Source organism: Caloenas nicobarica, chromosome 7 (assembly GCF_036013445.1).
Source record: "Caloenas nicobarica isolate bCalNic1 chromosome 7, bCalNic1.hap1, whole genome shotgun sequence".
In the NCBI taxonomy this organism is placed as follows: Eukaryota; Metazoa; Chordata; class Aves; order Columbiformes; family Columbidae; genus Caloenas; species Caloenas nicobarica.
The window spans coordinates 9,324,458-9,344,775 of record NC_088251.1 but is presented as its reverse complement, the minus strand read 5'-3'; the positions used below and the strand labels follow the sequence as shown (position 1 = coordinate 9,344,775).

The 20,318-nt window shown below is 37.6% G+C and overlaps 1 protein-coding gene across 2 annotated transcripts; it reads right to left on the bottom strand.

Moving 5' to 3' along the window:
- Positions 1-552: 552 nt before the first annotated feature.
- On the bottom strand, positions 553-19,886 carry DCLRE1A (DNA cross-link repair 1A). 2 transcript variants are annotated; one of them, XM_065638906.1, is made up of 9 exons: positions 18,852-19,886; positions 15,661-17,217; positions 13,525-13,658; positions 12,266-12,384; positions 10,410-10,553; positions 9,351-9,496; positions 8,154-8,308; positions 1,972-2,113; positions 553-1,338 (listed from the first exon to the last, which is right to left on the bottom strand). In XM_065638906.1, exons 1-9 carry the CDS (start codon positions 19,267-19,269, stop codon positions 1,172-1,174), a joined length of 2,982 nt encoding a protein of 993 aa, XP_065494978.1. In that variant the 5' UTR covers positions 19,270-19,886; the 3' UTR covers positions 553-1,171. The 2 variants fall into 2 exon arrangements, with proteins under 2 accessions (XP_065494978.1, XP_065494979.1); XM_065638907.1 differs by having other exon boundaries at positions 1,204-1,338; positions 1,961-2,113.
- Between the last annotated feature and the right edge of the window lie 432 nt (positions 19,887-20,318).

Below are 20,318 nucleotides of genomic sequence, written 5' to 3'. Positions count from 1 at the left end.
TACATTAAATAAATGTTTTACCAACAAAAAATTGCATTGAAGCTTTTCAGATGAGCTATTCTGGGGGCCTGGGGAGTGATTCTTTACACATGATGCAACTTTTTTAAGTCCTGGAAGTCTGGAAAGGATTTTAGTTTAGTGCTTAAAATACTAGTGTGCCCTGCCACATACTTCAGTATCAGAAATGCAGCACTGATAATCTGGTAGGATTCAGGGGAAAAAAAATGCAAAATGAAATTTACCTTTCTGCTGCCAGTACTAACATTTGCCTTTCTCGTTTTTACAGAATTCAAGTAACAAGCCTGCAAACCCAAATGCATTGTAGGAGACTACACGGACAGGAACCGCTTCTGTGCTTTGACCACGTGCTGAGAATTCGCAATACCAGACACAATCAACATATACAGACCAGTCACCAAAGATCTTACAGACAGGTTTCTCAGATCAGCAACTGCAGTATTGGAAAATAAAGCATTTTGCTCAGAAAGAACACACAGGCTTCATGTACATCATGTACATTCTTTATTTTAAAAAAACAAAAACAAACAACAAAAACAACAACCAAAAAACCAACCCAACCCAAACAAACAAAAAAACCCCACAAAACCCAAAAAACCCCAAACCTGAAAATCTGGAGTGGAATGTAGGTAGCAATGCTTTTTATAAAAATCATTTTCCAAAGTACATAGGCTGCAAGAGCCTGAGTCAAGTAAATTCTGTTTACATGATTTAAATCACAGCCAGTTCTGCCTCATGAAACGAGCTTCTCTGAAGCATGAATTGATAGTATGTGACATAAGCTTAGTATTGTCTCACTTCTTACAATTAACTTATTTTCAGAAATGAGTAACTTGGAGGTGTTTTCTTTCCCAGCATTATACATCTGAGCATCTCCACAATCTGAGGAAAACTAAGAATGGGGGAAAAGGAGTAAAATCAAAATAACCTGAAATAGATATTTGCAAAGAAGTTACTAAGTTATGGAAAAAATAAGTAGCAGGTACATGAGCAAGCAAGGTGCATTTTTTTTTAAATTCAGCTTTCTCAGGAGAATGGCAGCTTAGTCCTCCCTAAAGAAAGCTCTGTGGAAAATGGAGTTAAATAAAACTCACAGGAACTCACAGTTCCCACTCCAGTCTACCTCCTTTGAAATACACATTCTTCCTTATATTTATTTATGCCTATTGCCCTCAACCATCCAGTCTCTAAAATGCTTCTCCATCGAGCTTCTGGCCCTCCAGTCACCAACATTTACAGTGGGGATGATTTTCTGTGGCTTCAACCATTGAACGAAACGCTTCATTTCCAGGTAACTGCTGTGTTCACTGTAAGGAATCCCTGAAATGAAACAAACCACAGCAATCTGTTAGTCTACTTAATTTCTTGCCAAAACAGTTTTGCAAGCATTCCAGCTAAGAAATACTTTAGATAATATTTTTTAAAATTCATATTTGAGATCTAAAGTTTATAGCTGAGGTAAAATGAAACTCCAGATTTTCCTTATGGAAAATTACCCTGCGTTAAGTTACCAAGTAATTAATCAGTGCAAACTGAGCAACACCAAGTATTTGGTTAAATGAATGTCAAGAGATTCAACTCCACCCACCGATAAGAACTGAGAGGAAGACCTACAGTTTCTCACAAATGAGTAAAGTATGGAATAAAGTCTTGGCTCTGCAACTGCACTGTCACCAGCATCAGCTGGGCCAAGACTTCACCCCTGAAGTCTCTACCTGTATCAGATAAAAACCTTTATTTGCATGAGGAGGACAGGAGCAAAATGTACGTAAAAATCCACAGTGTTCTCAATTACTCAGTTCCCAGACCTCTCATGGAGAGACCATCTGTTCGGCTTCTCCATGAGTTATCAGAAAAAGCATCGGTTACAGAGAACAGTAGGAGTTTGCAGAATACAAATATGAAAAGCATCCACACACAATCAAATGCACTGAATCTTTACCACACTTATACCATATATGGTGATCCTTCCTCTTGTCTGAGGTTTGATATCCATCAGAGAAAGGCATGAATCAGTGTAGGTCCACCCAGTAGGTTTGAAAGCCAGAACTTGATCAAAATTCTCAGAAAACTTATACAAGTGATCTTGCAAACTCTGTGAAAAGAATATAGCAATATACTTAATCCCATTCAATAGCTCATTAGTCTAAAGGTTGGAGATTTCATGATGGAGAGACCTCAGACTAAATTTTATTTTAATGTTTTGATATTAACATTTTTATTTTAAATGCCATCTGCCTTGAAATTATTAGTGATAAATATTACCATTTGCAGAGCACCCTGTATCTTAGCATCTCAATTGCTTCATCTGAATAAGCACATATGAACAGCTATGCATCACAGATCGGAACACATAAGGCATAATCCCATAATCCCATTTTCTTATAGAACTTGCTCCCCAAATCATTGATTTCCTCCTCTCAGTGAGAAGTCAGCACTCTTGCAGCCAAATGGCGATAAAAGATGGTGAAATCTGGCTTCAGTGCAAAATCATCTGGTTAACCTAAAGTGCCACTGAGATCTGCTTACGTCCAGAAGTACTCAGAGTTAACTAAGCAAGCTACCCAAAAACTCACAGCAATCCAGTACATGAGTTGAGTATTGCTGTGAGCACTGAACCATGTTTTACCACATCCCCGTTTGTGATAGGAAGGAAAATACCTCTCATTTCTTCACTTAAAAAAAAATCAACTTGAAAAAGTTTCCAAGTTGGCTAAGTTAGCCTTCAATGTTGTTTTATCTAGGATCAGGAAAAATATGAGGAGGAAGCATAAGGAATGTACAATCCTATTCCTGGATAAAGTGAAATCAGTATTATTTCAAACCAAAATTAGAAAATCATTTTCATGTGTTCTGTATAAAAGCTTCAAGGCACATTCTCAATTTGAAAGCCCTGCAAGAATATAGAACTCAAAATCATAAACTTTATATGAGCAGAAGGAAGAGGAATACAAAATAAGGACTGATTGAAAAGGTGAGGAGATGGGGATAGATATGCTATGATAGAACACTAACCAACTTGTCAGACACTTGAAAATTATTAAGCAGAGAAGCAGGAAACTGCCTGTGACACTGTCACACTTAATAGTACGTTCAGCACAATGCCCAGTAGCAAAATACAAAATCCATCAAACTAGGTACATAAACGAACAACAAAAAACCACTACCACAACACACGCTTCATTCAGCAACTGGCATTATGGCTAGCTGCCATGGCTCTTAATACACTGCTAATCTTCTGTCCTCACTAGATTAAAGATGTAACTGTAGTGGTCTAATTCTCCTTCACACTTCGGTTTAGGAAGATTAATGTAGCTTAAGGTAGTAATTAATATATTTTCTGCCCCTGTTTTAATTAAATCTAAATACATTACTTCAAATACAATGATTATTATACTAACCAACGCTAATCTGCTTTCCAATTGTTACATATCAAGTGTGAAACATTCACATTAAGGATGTAATTTCGATCTCGTCAGAAATTATTCGTGCATTTCAATCATAAGCACTTTTGAAAATCCCACCTCAATGCCAGTACGGGACGGTACTGAGCTGAGCAGCAGAGGAGAGGTGCACAGACCTAAGACCCCAGTTCTCTGGAAATCTTCCACTGCATATTCAAGTGGCAGGAGCCTCAATTTTTGATTGTTACAAAAAAATCATTTGTTGCAAAAGAACCATGCATGCATTTTAGAAAAGATGGCCTCTTTCCACGAAACAAGTTATTACCGTGCTTATTTATAACAAATCCACTTTAAATACACATTCCAATTTATTCTTTTATTTCTTTAGCGAACACTGTTCTAAACCTTCATCCTTTTAAAATTAAAAACATATTTCATTGCTAAATTGACCTCTTTCAATCACCACAACACCCTGTTATCTACAGTGTTGCTGAAGTCAGCAGGACAGACAGATTCCCTGAGATAAGAGAAGACTCAAACATAATTAAATAGTTAATTTACAATCAGCCCTAACACAACTTAAACTCATTTGGCTTATTCATGAATGGCTACTCATCAGTACACACAGCAATCCTCATAATGAGTAAATCCAAGTACAGCAGTGAAGCACCACATTAATATCAAGTATATTTGCAAGATTGCAGCAATCCACGGTTTATCTTTATAAATATTTTAATAAATAAAATGACACATATAAAAATTATATTTTTAAAATGTATGTAGATGTCAATCCATTAAGAATATCCAGAACATTCATTTGAGCATGTAATCTCCGTTTGATATCAACTCCTAAAAAACAAACTCAAGAAAGCCAGAGCTATACATCAGAAAAAAAACCCCAAATGAACAAAAAGAACCTCATGCAATCCAACAACACAAAAAACTTATTGCTCTGCCACTGTATATTTGCTGCTTCGGATCCCCTCTGGCCTATTCTTTCTAGTTTTACCCTTCAAACTACACACATCTTAGCCAAACACTCATCTCAAGTATTGGTTCTTTTCAAGGGGGCTGTCATAAGGCCTAGATAAAAATATGTAAGTCTGGTGATACCTGGCCAGGTATTCAATATTATGAATGGGACTGCTTTCATTCTAACTACAGATCGAGACTACCTATATGAATTTATAAAGCAGAAAAGACGTGCTTTTTTCTCAAATATGAACTTGTTTCTTCATCAGATTTTTGGGGCAGTGACACAACTCCTGATGCAGTGATAGAAAACTGCCCAGAATTAAATATTCAAATAAACGAAGATAAAAGGTGATGGAAACATTCAAGCCAGGTAGCACAGTTTCCCTCACTGTGGCTGCATTTGTATAGAAATACACACACCTTGACACAGATGGCTCATGCAGAAAAGGGAAACGCACCATACGTTATTGTCACCGAGTCTCTGGCCAAGTGAAAATCTCAGGTATAAGCACATATTGTGAGGATGCTGTGTGTTTACAAAAAAAGACAATCTGTCAAAAAAACATTCACTGATCCACCTGTGTTTCATGGGGGATTTAACACTATTATGGTCACTATTCATTTTTGTTTGCTTCAGTTCTAGGTAGAAGGTACCAACATTAGTCTTTAAACTCTGGTAACAGGGAAAGACAGAGAGGTTTCTATACTTTTCCAAGCGCCTGTGGCTTTTAGGTGAATGACGCTCCCTGCTGAATCAATACAGTGTTTGTGTATAAATCATACATGAACAGCTAAGCTAGTTGCTCACAAATAATAAAACAGCTGACTCCAAAATGAAAAAACATGCTTGATATCACTCCTGAAAATCAACATGGAGAAAAGCAGATTTCAGATAGCCTCAAAACTGCAGTTAAACAGCTGGACAATGCCACCAAAAGGAAAAAATATTCACAACATGAAGACTGCAAAAATACTTCTAAAATTCCTGAATATGCATTCAAAAAACCACTAATGTTATAAAAAAAACCCATAATGTTTTCTAGCAATCTGGAGACTTGATCAGGAAAAAAAAAGAGCCCCTGATCACAGCAGAAAGTCTGTTAACAAGGAAATATATGCAGGAGCATCTCAAAACCATGAACTTGTTTCCTTTCTACATGGGGTAGAAAGGAAAGCTGTGGGCATAGAGGTTCAGTCTTGGGAGCAGTCAGCTATGGAAACATGAGAGCTTTGCTTGGGCAAGCAGAGTTTTACCAACAGTTACCGCAGACAAGGCTTCAGTTGTGGTAAACCTATATACCTTATGCAGCTTTTTTTGTTCTTTATCTAGAAACAGAGAAGTGTTTCAATAATAAAAGGCAGAAGAATCATGCATACAGTTCTTAAAACTATCAAGCCTGGAGCACAGACAGGTTTCATTTACTCTATTAGTAAAAAACATAACGGGGGAAAAAAGGGTATAAAGCTGGGGCTTCTGGGAGATAACTATAATATACCATCAGGATTTGGCTATTTGCATTCTACTAAAAAGGCAACTGATGGACAAGATCACAGATGTACTCAATTTACTAAATAAGGACTGAATGTGAAGTTTTGACTGCGAACACTCCCATAAGGATTTCATGGATTTGTAGGCTCACAGCTGAAACTGTACAAGCAGGAAATTAGCCCAAATTAAAAAGCAGGATTGTGTTTTTGAATAGGGCTGGGAATCAAATAAAACAGAAGAGGTAGGAGAGACTCAGAAGATAACGAAGGCATTAGCATTTAGTGACGAGGATCATTAAAACTCTGTCTTTCCCAGTAATGAGCCAGTAACTTGGGACAAAACCTGTATAGTTCCACATGAAACAAAAACATGCAACTGGGGATGACGACATCATGGTCTGTGAAAACAGGACAGTATCATTCATCATTCTTTAACTAGAAAAAGATTACAAGTAATCAGATAATTTATTCTTTAAAATATTGTCTAAGATCATGTTTACAGATGCTGCTGGAGCAGAAATAACATAAATAAACATGACCTCACCTTTAACCATTTAACATTCTCCACATTTAACTGATACTAAATGCCACCTGGGCATTCATGTAGCTACTGGCATCACAGGATGTTTAGCATGTCCAGCTTAGATGGACACAAAATTACTGATGACACCATGAGAGCACATTCCAACAACTTCACACATGAAGTCAAAGCCCAAGTACAAAGGGCCATGACTCTTCCACCAGGACTCTTGATCACTAGACTACAGAGCCTTTAATTTTTCCTGGCCCTTTCCAGGGTCCAGGCGTTGCTTCTGGTACGCTGCAGGTTTGTCTAGAACCTCCTGTTCTCAGAGGTGAGACTCTGCACATGATACAACCCCTTTTCTCTGAGAAGTAAGACTGTCCCAACATCCTCATTGTATAACCACACCCTCTGCCTGAACATCCAGCTATGTGAGCACACCGTACACATGACGCAAAATCATGTAACAACCCAAAAATCTGCAGAAGAAACTAAAATATGTTACTGCTTAAGACAACAAAACACATTAAAAATAAATCCATACACATTTCCATTACTCATTTTCTGCCCACCGTGGAAAAGATGATAGAACAACACTAAAACACTAAGATATTAAGTTCCATCTCCTGCAGCTCCCACCCAAATTGTAAAGCCTCTTTTTCTCCTTTTTAGGTCAACTCTGAGCTTGACTGGTCCTGTAGCTAAATACCGTCTTGCTCTCAAGGATTTGCTTGAGATGGCACAGCAGGCCTGAAGCAAAGCAATAAATGAATTCAAGTCCATAAGGCATAAGCAACCACTGTTTTCCTTCCAAGTTACCTTTAATCTAGAGCCTGACACTTTGCCTTAATGCCATTCTGTATTATGAAGGCTATTTAGAAAAACTTTCTTTTTCCCCAGGAATTAGTCACCTTTCCTAACTAAGAAATTCCAAAAAAAACTCTCAACAACAAAAGTCTCATCTCAAATCTCAGCTGAAACGTGCATTTGAAGTCAAGTTAGACAAAATGATGCCTTAAAATAAACTGGTTTACTTCTTTTGCTACGAATGTTAGACTGTGTGTGGAAAAACTGAAGCATATGTATATATGAGGTGTCCTTCATTCACTCAGCATGTGTGTTTGTTTACGCGTGTGTTTTCACTGATTTTCAAGTATCCTTACCTCCCTATAAATAATCAGAACGGAAGGAGAATATTCTTTTAAAAGGTGAAAATATGATTATAAATACATGAAAACTGAACAGAGAAAAACATGGAGAACCCTATTGCTTTTTTATCAAACACCAAACTGGAAGTTGGCCATGTTCATGTGCTGCCTCAAAACAGAGAGACTCACAGGCAGAAAATCTTTTTCATTTTTAGCTACATCATACCAGATAAAAGACTGGCTGGAAACAGGAACTCCATGTCATGGCATATTAATTGCTAATAGGACAGATCCTGCAGTCATTACATAAATCTACTTCAAAAAGGCCCGCAAAGAGCAAGCCTTTGAACAAACCTCGTCTTATCTTGTACAAGCATCGCATTGAAGTGAAATTACGCTTTCTGTGCATCATGTTTGGAGACAGTTATTAATGTTTAATTGCATTTCATTTTCTATGTATTGCTACACGCCAAAACTTTACTAAATAAATATGATCTGACAAGAGGTTAAAAAGCACCAAACACAACACTGGTTGCGAGGAGCCAAGAGTAAGGTCAACCAGCAGGTTAATCAGCAGATTGTATTTTCTGAACTTACCTTAAAATTAATTTGCATCATGGGAAGAACATGAAGCAAAGTACCACCCCAGTCCACGCTGATGAGGGAATTAACAGCTGCTGACTCCAAGCACTGCAGCGTTTTGTACTTATCATGGGACATACTTGCTTTTGAACCCAGAACTTCAGCAATTGCTTTAAGATTAATTGGGAAGAAATCAGATAAAGAAAATTTTAAGAGTTAATTTTTTGCTTGTTTTGGAGATCTTCCTAATTTTTGCGCTGGATCATTTTTACTATTAAAAAATAACATTACATACGATACAGTTTTCATATTCTGAAACTGAGAAACCTGTAATTGCTGTTAAAAAACACCTGGCTCCTACATTTTAGCACCAGAACTGTATATGACAATTGGAAAGAGAAAGAGTGTAGAAGTACATTGATAAGTTCCAAGTCATATTTCTTTCGTAGAATGTTACTGAGGCGAATTGGTATTGATTTCAAAGAAACCAGAAATGTGCAGCTTTTGGAACACGCAACAAACAGCTCATGTTAAAGACAGACTAAATTTCAGTGAAAGTAAATTTTGTATTGATGACTAAATACACTCAAAAGCACAAATGGTACACAGCTGCCTGCTCTAGAGTAGACATTTGGGAAATCATGTTGATTCCTAATGCAGTAACCAGGTGAAGCATAGCACACAAGATTTTCATTAACTGAGAAAAGATGTGTTTTGGTTTGGGGAATGCCTTGTCAAAATTGATTTCATTAAAACTGATTAATATTTAGGAAAATATGTAATATAAAACTGGAAGGAAAAACTGTTAGCAAAATACAGGTTTAAGAATAACTATATCACTTTGCTGTTTCTTAACAACAGCAAATTATTAACACAAATGTCATAAAGACCTCATTTACGTTTTTTTAATTGCCATCAGCAACTTTCTTACCACAATCAATTAAATAGGTCCATTCATTTAGTAACCAAATTTGCCTTCTGTATGTTCAAGGGGTTGTAAACGTGGCAGAAAAATATGTCTTTCAGAAAGTTAAAACTTATTGATTAGAAAACTAAAAAACTAGCAATAGAATTACCAAATATATTTAACTTATTTACACAACACCAGACCATCAAGACTAAGCAACTCTTTCTATCTCCAAGAAAAAGGCCTTTTAACACCAATTTGCATATTTATTTAGTTATTTTATCCAGTACACTTTTTTTACATACCTAAAAAAACTTTTTCTTTTCCAATGGAATACGTGCCACAGACAACTAGAGTACGTGGGTTTAAAGTAACTGTCTCAAAGGCAGTATTGACAGCAAACTGGATAACCTCTTGTTGAGAAGGAAAAGTGTATTCAGGACTACAGTATCTAGGGCATGGAAACAAGACACACACTTCATTACACAAGATGGAAGACATCTGAATTTACCAAGGCCCTCAAAACTGCATGCATGCAATAACAAAGTAACGAAAAAGATGTAATCCTTCCTTGTAATTTCAGTCTACTTGCAATCTATCTGTTAGAAATCACTGAGGTACCCAGAAAAAAATTGTTGCAATAAAATTTACATTGAGCATATTGGTCTTTTCTCTACAGCTATTAACTTGTATAACACTGACACTCAGTTCTGCATTTTTTTCCTCTATAAATACCAAGTGCTCTTTCAAGCTAGATATTTGTATCACACACTAACTATTTCCTTATGTCTATTTTTAGTCATGCATACAAAGCATAACATAATGTATAATTCATTTGCAGAAACATATGGAACAGAAATAAAAGATTGCAGCTGGGCATTAGTCATCATACACAGAAAAACAATTTTATATACATGAGTCAGAGAAAGTTCTAATGAAAACCTGGACAACTGATTTAAGCATTTGGCATTCTTTTGCTCTTCGAATTCCTCTGCACTCTTTTTCATAACAGTTGAATCCACATAAGACCAGTGTTCCGTGAACCTTTTGTTTCAGAGCTGAACACAATGCATCAATTTTGACACCCAGAATTTAATACCACTTATAAAAAAATAAAGCCATCTCAGCAAATACCTTAGCATCTTTTCCGCCACCCACTTTTGTTCTCTCTCATGTAACAGCATAGCAGCCAAACAAGTTAGACATACATGGACTTTCAATACATATCTGATTTTATAGAAGAGTAAACAGAGCTAACAACTATTAAAACAGTAGTGTCATTTATACTTACATTTATTTGGCTCATATAAAGTCTTACTACACTGAAAAGAGGGTTATATAAAAAAAAGTTAAACACAACTTACGTGGTATCAAGGTAAAGGGTGTGGACTTGTTGACCAACCAAAGCAGGGTAGCGTTCCATAGAAGGATCTGCCCTGAAGTCTCCTGTGTGCAGAATAACTGTTCCACTGGGTAGACAGAAAAGGATCATTGTTGCACCTGGACAACTGGAACAAAGAAAAAGCCCACCCAAATTTTATTAGTTCTCTATACTGATAAGCTGCCTTTTGAGATATGCCAGCCTTCAGTAGCAGAAGATATACAGAACAGCTTTTTAAATCACAGCTACTATGCAGCCTAATTTAGCTAGAAAATCCTGATTTCTAAAGGAATTCTAAAGCCAACCTTATAGCCATAGAAAATCTAGACTTAAGTTCTCAGTTGAGATGGAGGGAGAAAAATAAAATAAAATAAAATTAAAAAATCACACCAACGGTAAAGTAATCAAGCATTAATGGCTCTTTGGGATGCTCAGTCTTCTTCTAGGTATGACAAAGATGCTAACTTAGCTGCAATCTCAGAGGTTCTATTACTTGATTTAAAGGGGAAACAGCACACCAAAGAGAAGCAGCATTCTTATTCAGGAGAAACAGAATTGTATTACTGCAGATGCATCTTCATTCCTGCAGGACTTACTGAAGCATTTCCTTTTAAATTTTATTTGCAGATTTTAAATATTATCCTCCATCCAGAATTCCCTGGTTATAAATACAATTCTCTTATTGGCCACAGCAAATCCATTGCACCTTCTGCAGTTCCTCGCCAAAGCTGTCTGAAGGGCAAGTGCTCAGACTGGAAAACCAGAGCAGGACTATTTCGGACATGAATCATCTGTAAAGGGTAGATGAAATCTCAAAAGAGGAAAAGCTGGCATGAATCAGAGCTAAAACAACGACCTCTCCAAAAAGTTGAACTTTGTACCTAAGGTTTATATGCCGTTTAAATTGAAGCAGGGGATCAGAGAGACAAACAGGAAAAATAAGAAGTGGCCAGATTACATAAGCAACAAGGCTTCCTTCATTCCCAGAAAGGGTTCTCAAAGGACTTCATGGAATCTTATCTCTCCAACTATAAACAAATCTTAAGATAAGTAATATTCAAACCAGCTGTGACACAGTGCTGCATTTCAATATATACTTCAGGGAAAGGACTTGTGCTCTAGCCCATAGCCAAATAAGGCACCAAGAACAGAATGGCAAGAGCACAGGCCTGGAAGTCAGGTGCTACTTAAATTTAAATCCAGCATTACCACACAGTGCCAGTGTAACATGGGACAAAAATCTCACCCTTTCTTACTGAATCCAGCAGAAGTCTTGTTGCACATTTCAACAGGCTTTTCTTTAAAATTCAATTTTCAAAATGTTGGCTGGGTTTTGTCTCTGCCGGGATGCAAAGTACTACATTTTTCTCTAGCTGATGATTTCACTATCTTCAGTTGAAGTTACAGAAACCTAATGCATTTGATAATCAAATCTAAGTTGTTCCCAACTAGACACCAAAAACTAAAGTGTTCAGACTACTAGAAAAATAATTCAATCTCTCAACAAGCTTAAAAATTATGGAGCTATGTACAGTTAACACAATGTACTCATTACAACAACAAAAAATTTAAGCTCAAATTATCAAAAATTATCAAAAAATAACTCACATATTTCAAAAGCTAACTACTTGCAAGAAATTTAGGTTCATACATGCCTAATTCACTTCTGAAGTGAAAATGCATGTTACTAAGCCAACTCAGGAACGTGAAGTATTTTCATCCTTTTTTCAGATCCAGTGAAACCTAAAAATCATGAAAACATAATCTGTATCTGTAGAGCTATTTATCTTTAATATTCTATACATACAAATATTTCACAACAAATGTAATGATACATACTGATTGGCATCGAGCAACAACACTTTGATCCCATTGACTATACACTCTGTGTCCATCGGCAGCACGTGGATGTACTCCTCTTTGACTCGAAGTTTGCTCTTCACCAGGTTGCCAGTGATCTGTAACAGGGAAAGGATTTAATGTGGAATAGGAACAAAATCTAAAAAAAGCCTTTGTTTATTTTAGAAAAAAGGCTCTCAAAGCCAGACTGTCTGGCTTAGAGAGAAACTATGAGATCCTGGGTATAATCAAGCCTTTCAGTAGCATTTCAAGCCTCAAAAAGCAAACTGAAAAAAAGCTGTTTTAAAAAAGAAAACTTTAAAAAGCCTGTCAACAGGTTATGGATTGGAATCAGAGAGGAGGCAAACTGGAACTTCCCCTGGAATAACATCTGTTACAGACCGCCAAGTCAAGAAGAAGAGGAGGTGTGTAAAGCCTTTTTTAAACAACTGAGGAAATTTCCAGGTTGCAGGCCCTGCATCTTAGCACACAGAACTGCAGTCAGGCCAACACAGGACACAAGCATTCCAGGAGACTTCCAGAGTAAATCAGAAATAGATTTTTGATACAGGTTCTGGATGGGTTGATTAGGCAAGGTGCCCTACCATGTTATGAGTAAAGAAGTGTTGTTTGGACATATGATAGCTAATGGTAGTAGCAGCCTGAAGCACAGGACACACAGGACCCAGCTAAAACAACTCCATTTACTGAATGTGGAGAAAAGATGGCTTAGATGGAATCTAAATTCAGACTTCCATCACTTGAATAGAGTTATAGCGAAGATGGAGACATTCTTCTCCGTGACGCACACAAAAAGAACAAGTTGCAAAAATGGATATTTCAATTGTATATTATGAAAATATTTCAGAGTGCGTAAGCGCTGCAACAGGTTGCAAGGAGACATAGTGGAATCTGTCCTATTTTCAAAATTCGACCGAATCTCACTCTCTGCAGTCTGATCTAACTTTGAAGTTGGACCCGCATTGTGCAGGAGATGAGACCATATGGCCTCTAGAGATCCTTTTAAACCTGAATTTTTTCATGCTATCTAGACAGGGAAGTTTCACTAATCTTCTTCTTATCAGTCAAATCAGGGTGAGAATTTCTTAGAAGGGAAATCCAGATTCTCCTATTCACATCCACTGTGCCTAACTGACCCAACAATTGACCCTCTGATCTTCCATTCACTTTCATCAGTATAAAAGTGATTACAGTTGCATATGGATTTGATAACATCTAGTAATCTTGAAAAGCCTTACCTTATTACAGTAGATTGGAAAAGTGAAGTTTTTTGTTAGCCCACAATAGTGATCAGAGTGAAAATGAGTAAGGAAATAAGCTGTGCAGCCTTCAATTTCTCCATACTGGAAGGCGTCAACTGTAAAACCAGTTCCTACAGCAAAACAGGAAGAGAAGCAAGTCAGCAAACATGCATAGTTCAGAATTAGTTTCTAATTAGAAGTTCCTTTTGTTGTTTTTCCTTTCTTCCAAATTAAGAGGGAATACAGTTAAACTCCACACAGTTGAAGGAGCCATTTAAAGATAAACATGGTTTCTGCATCAGTAAACAGTCACAAAAAAGATTTTCACATATTAAAATAAAAGTTTAACAAAGTGTCCACGAACACATACTTTCATAGGTCTCCCAAACATCTGCTGTTCAGCTGCTATCGTATACAGAGGACAACTGGTTAAGCAAATAAAACACATTTATCTGCATTCAGCTGGTATTTTTGAAAGTTCACATAGATGAAAAACCAGTACCAACGTCATAAAACAAAATAAACCGAGTAACTACAGCTTAACGAAATGCATTTTGTGATCAAACTGCAATTTCTCAATTATTCTACACTTGATATTTCTCTTAAAATATGCTACCATGTCATTAACGAGAAAGCAATCTGGGGGTCTTTCAATGTATCTGCTGAGATTAAATGTGACCAATTTGCCCTTGTATGCTTTCAGTGAGGTGCTGTTTGTATAAAGATGTTGCAAAAAACCAGCTGTATAGAAGATAGTCCCTTTCTCTGCAAACGTAATTTTTAAAAAAATGCAAACTTACTGACAAATGGTCCTTTCACACGGGGTTATACTTTATAAAACCACCAAATAGTGCAGAAAATTAATTCATCTGGTAGCACGAAGATTTTTTTTTATTTTATGTTACACAAATTTCCCACATCTTCTATAAGAACCAGAAATAGTTCTACTTACTTGAGGCTGAAACTTCAACTCAAAAAACAAAAAAACCCAACAACAAAAAAACCACAACAACAAAAACCAAAAAAACAACAACCAAAAAAACCACACAAAAAACACCAACCAAAACCAAACCCATAGCTAATTAAAAATCACAAACCAAAAAAACCCCAAGTGTTTGAGAGGAAACAGATTGAAAATTTCATGGATGCTAAATTCTACTAGGCCACGGGGAAAAATACATATCATTAGTAACACAAAAAATACAGTCAAATATAATTCAAATGTAGTGACAAAAATCAGAATAAAGATAATATAGATAATAAAAAAGCAACTTTAAAATTGCATTGTAGGCACAGGAGTCTGCTCTTCAAATTTACTATACGTGGAAAATTCTCCAAGCCCATGGAACCCATGATAATAACTGGTGTAGCCCCACAGAGACAGGTCAGTCTTCAAGCAGCAGCTTGGCACTTAGGATCATTAATATATTTCTATTTTACTTCCCCAAATATCTACCTAAGACTAAGACAGTCCTTTAGTTGTAAAGAGAACTGTGAGGATTTGAAGCTTTCTAAGCCACTGATCCATGATCCTGCATTTTATGTAATTGCTTAAGGAGATTCTGAGAAATTCTTGGCTGTTTCCTTAGTTAGACTCTTCTGCTTGGTTCTCATTTCTTTGTTTTCACAGTTGTAGTACGTCATATTTCTAATACTCATGAATTTCAAATACAAAACTAAACTCAATTTTTTAACTTAGTGTAAGGAAAGAATTGCTACTGACAGCTCTCTTTTCAGGCACAACTGAAGTGACATAAAAAATTAAACACAGGTATTAGGAGTCAATATTAACAAGGGATATATCCAAAATTATTTAAGAAAGCAGATCCATCTTTCAATACTACTTATGGTTTTTACTATGTCAAAAACATGCAAAAGTCAGTCCTTGAAATAATTTTCCTGAGATAACTATTTCACTGTACTTCACTAATGAAGCCATTGCTGACCTTCTTCTGAATATCTGCACCTACATAAGATTTTCTCAGTTCAGATAAGGGAAAGAATTCATTATGAGCTGCAGTCTAAATCATTATGAAGAGTGAAGAATACTGAAGTCTAAAATTAGGAAAAAAAAAATACAACTCAAGCCAAAATTAGTTAACCTCTACAAAACCCAAGAGTTTTCTCTCTCACCTGGTATTTTCTTGTAGAAAGGGCAGTGTTTTTTTCCTGTTCCTTCACCTGCAACATGTAATTCTTTTATCTTTTTTCTCCACCTTCGTTGGCCACCAGAACTTACATCTGCAAAGGCTCCATTTGCATTTGAACTTTCTGTAACTGCTCCTACATCTTCCACAGACCCTTCAGCTTTCCTTTTTCTCTGTCTGGGCCTCTTTCCATTGGGAGTTACTGAACTTGGTGTCTGATTTCCCTCACTCAAACAAGTCCCTCCTTTGCTTTCCTCTTTTACTTTGGGTTTTAACCCAAAGAAAACACCAATGTCCATTTGTTTAAGTTCTTTTGCAGAACTGGACTTGGCATTCATACTTGCTACAGAAAGAGATAACTCTGGTTTAGAGATGGGACTGGGAAAGCACACAGCAGCTGTATTAAGATTTCCTTCTTTCTCCAGTACCGACTGCAAACTCTCCTGATGAGATGTTTTTTCAACTGCGCTGGCAGTCATTTTATCTGTATTAGTTAAAGTGTTACTTGGGTCCCTCAAAACATTACTTTTCTTTATCAGAGGAGACCCAACACCTCCTCTGACTAGCACTGATGAGGTCTCAGCAAAACTCATATATGTGGAATCCAAAGCACCAGTATCTTCTGACTCTGTGTCTCCTGCTTTAGCAGCAGAGGAAATGAATTCCAGCTGCTCAACATCCTCACAATTAAGAGGAAAAGAGGATCCACTGGGCAGTGCCTCTTGCTGATGATCTACATATGATGAATTACAGAACTTGCTGTTCATGAGACTCTGAGAAACAGTCTTTACACTGGGATCTAGATGGTTCATTGTATTTACTTCCTCATAGTGGGTTTTTTTAGTTACGAAGTTTCCCATTTTGGTGAGCTCATACTGAGCCTTCTGGTCTAAGAAAAGTTCATCAGATGTTTTAAACACCACAGAATTAGATTCTTCATCTTCAAAGTTCTGGACTTCAAATAATTTATTTTGTGATATTTTTACTTTCTTCTTCCCTTCCTCACTTTCCTCTTCACTTTCTTCAAAAGTAGTCAGTGGAGAATAAGAAATTTCACAATCACTGAAGTCAGCTTTTGACTGTAGTAGACTTGGCTGACTTGTCTCTTTCTGACTACAAAGATCTTCTCCTGTTCCACTTTCTTGAGAGGGTGCAAAGTCATAAAATTCAAATTTACAGCTATTATCTGTGGTTTGTGTAAGCTGACATGTCTGTTCAGGCTTTTGAATATCTGCAAAAGAGGAAGTACTTTTACTGATTATATTTAGAGACTTCATTTGCGGTGAACTCTGTACCATCAACATACAGGCATCATTTGTGACATTTTTTGCATTATTAGATGGTTTCTCATTCTGTGAAATTTCTGCATGACTTGGGGAACAGATGGGCTTTACAGTAGTAGAATATATCATCTGCTCTTCCAAAGTGCTCGCTGAAGAGTCCCCAAGATAATCCCCTGCCCTGCTTGCTGCAAGTAGAAAATGGCTATAGCGCTTGTAGTGCGATGGGATGGTGGAAGTGCACAGTAATCCGTCAGGACACTCTATGAAAACAGTAAAACAGAAAAGTAATGTTAATATATTTGCAAATACAGTTGGCATAATTATCAGAATAAAAATTTCACATGACACACAATTTAGAAGCTTTTTCTTACAAATGCAGCTATTGGAGGTCAGATGGCACAAGAAAAAGTAGTTTCCAAGCTGCCAAGACCTCCTGCCCTGAGCTGGCTAGAAATGAGAATGCTCCAACCTAAACCAAAACAGCTGCTGCTAACACAGTACTATACCTGAATTAATACAGTCCTCTAACAAGAGTACTTAACCCTGTTTCAATGCTGTGCTAATGTAATCATTTGGTATCTAGTTTAGAATTGTCTCACATGCAAACAATGAGTTCAAATCAGTAGCATCAGAAAAGGCCAGTAGATGGGTTTCAAAACAAACCAAATCTCGATTCTGAATCAACCCGAAAGTCCACTTCAAATTGTCTGCTGGGTTACATATTAAATTAAAAACAAAACCAAAACAAAGAAACACTCAGAAAAAAACAAAGAAAAACCAAATCAAACAAACAAACCCCACAAACCGCAACACATAGGTCATGTATTCACTTATGTGAAAAACGTATTCAGGATTCAGGTGCCAGCAAAAAAGCTGTGTCTGTTCTCTAAGCCTTTTTTGCTGAGAGTTTGCCAGCCTAACTTTCGAGGATTTAAGGTGAATGTATCAATCAAATGGGATTTTTAATCTGTTAATTATAGGAGTAAGAGATGGAAATGAGGTGTCAGCACATCTGCCTTAAATTAAAAGTCCTGCCAAAATCGGGATCAAAGGGCTCACATTTTACTGTTCTGAAGAAGAAACTTCAATGAAAGTTACAAAGATATGAAAAGCAAAGTGACCATGTTACCTAAAACAACCTTTACTCAAGTTTCCTGGCTTTGCTCTTTTCAAAAGTTACAAGGTGCATTAAGAACGTAAGTGGAACACCTGGATCTGTTCAGACATGGTGTTTTCCCACATGAAACTAGCAATTGGAATGAGTCAGCTTTATTCCTCTTGTACAGAACTCAAAACAAAACTGCGTTGTCTTACGATACAGGAACGTTCATGTGTAATTCTGTACAAACATTTCTAAAGCATAATGAATCAGGACTAACATTTCAAATAAATTAGCCTAACAGACTGATTTCAGCTTCCAACTGTCCATACACAACTGGAGAAATTGCACAGCAACACAGATACACAATAATAAAATTTATACCTAAAGAGAAATAAATTTGGTGTCAAACATAGCCTCTTAATTGAAGGGGGGTTGACGTAGTCATTGAAACAGGTTCCATTATTTTAAAAACATAAATATGCACCTTCAATTCCTTCAATAAACTACTAAAACTGGAGCTTGATAAACAACCGTGAGTCTTTATTGCTACTCTACAATATTTTGAGATTGGATTCTGACATGAGATTTTCATGCCACTTTCCACATTCTTCACAAAGAACTGAAAATCTCATATGAAAATAATACTGACAAATAATCAGTGATAACATTCTAAAAATCATACCAACTACTAGCTCGGATTTTGAACTAAATATGAAGACCAAAGTTTACAGCAACACTATGTGAGCAGCCTTTAACTCTCCTCTGAAGGCTTCTTTCTTACTCTATTCATACCTTTTTGAGTGGATCCTGGAGTATCCAAACATTCAGCAACATGCCACCGAGGTGTCTGGACCAATAGCAAAGAGAAAGGCATCTGGCAGCTTGGGCAGTATCCATCATGAACAGACTTTGCATTTTGTGAGCTCTGCTCCGTCAGGCTACTCGCACTTTCCTGGGAGTGCACACTGCTGTCATCTTTACATTGATCTACATCTGGATTTGGCCGTGATTTCTTCTCGCTTTTCTGAAGATCATCAGGTTTTTCTACAGATTTTTTTTTATTTCCATTTCTCTTTCTTTTTGGCCTGCACTTGCCATCATTTACTTTCTGCACAGGTATAGAGATGCTCTCTGAATTACTCTGATGCTTTTGCTTCCTAATAGATTTGTACTCCCAAATGTCCTCTTCCAATAAAGCATCTTCAGACATGGCAACACATGAAATATTCTCCTTGCTTTTAAACAACAGTTCACAAATCTACCTTTCCTTCCGCTAATATGTTCTCTCTTCCCTTGCGCCTTCACTACCTGCAGAAAAGCACTTGAACTCCATTTTAAATAAGCAACACTGGGCCACAAACCAAAGAGCAGTCCGTGATGGGACAGAAGCATGGTGGATCCTACCCTAAAAATAATTTAATGAGTGTCTCTTTCAGTATTTGTAATTACTCCTGTTAGACAAACCCCGAGCCTGCAGGATGTGGAAAGACTTGCAGGGTGAGCCATTGTCTTAAGTTATCCCTCTCGTAAGCACCTAACCCGGCCTCGGAAGGTGAAGCCCGGCTCCCCTGGTCTCCACCTCACCGCAGAAGAGTTCGGCTGCGGGACCGCTGCCGGGAGTCCCCGCACGGCGAAGGCCGACACCGGCACGGCACTGCCGAGAGGGGCCGCGCTCCCCACCGCTGCCTCCCCGGAGTCTCCCACCGCGGGCACCAAGGGCCGCTGCCCCGCGTTGCCTCCCCGGGCACCGAGGCCGCCGCCTCCCGGCCCGTCCCGCCGCTCCCGAAGGCCGCGGGCTCCTCCACCTCCTCAGCGCCTTTCCTCAGCTGTTTGCCGCCGCGGCAACGCATTCGCTTCCGCAGCTTCGTCACCGTGTCTATCGCACAACTTTCCGCACCCCCCCTCAAAAAAAAAAAAAAAATCCCAGCCTTTACATTATTGGTGTTTTGTTTGTACTTTGTGGCGGTAGCGTTCGATTTTTACATATGTTCCACTTACAAATAAAAAAGCAGCTGGGCTTGAAAAGCAGTCTGTGTTGAATCTGCCGAGCTGGAATCACCACTGGGTATTCTCTTCGCGAATATGCTGGTGTGAATATCAAAGCTATATAAAAACAGGGAATGAATGAGGAGCCTCCCCCCCGCCTTTAAGACAGACGAGTTATTACTTGTTTGTGCTCAGGTTTTTGTTTTGTGGTTTTGTTTGATTTATTTAAATTACAGTTTTCCTCCCCGGCGTTGTGGGATTTGCCGAATGTGC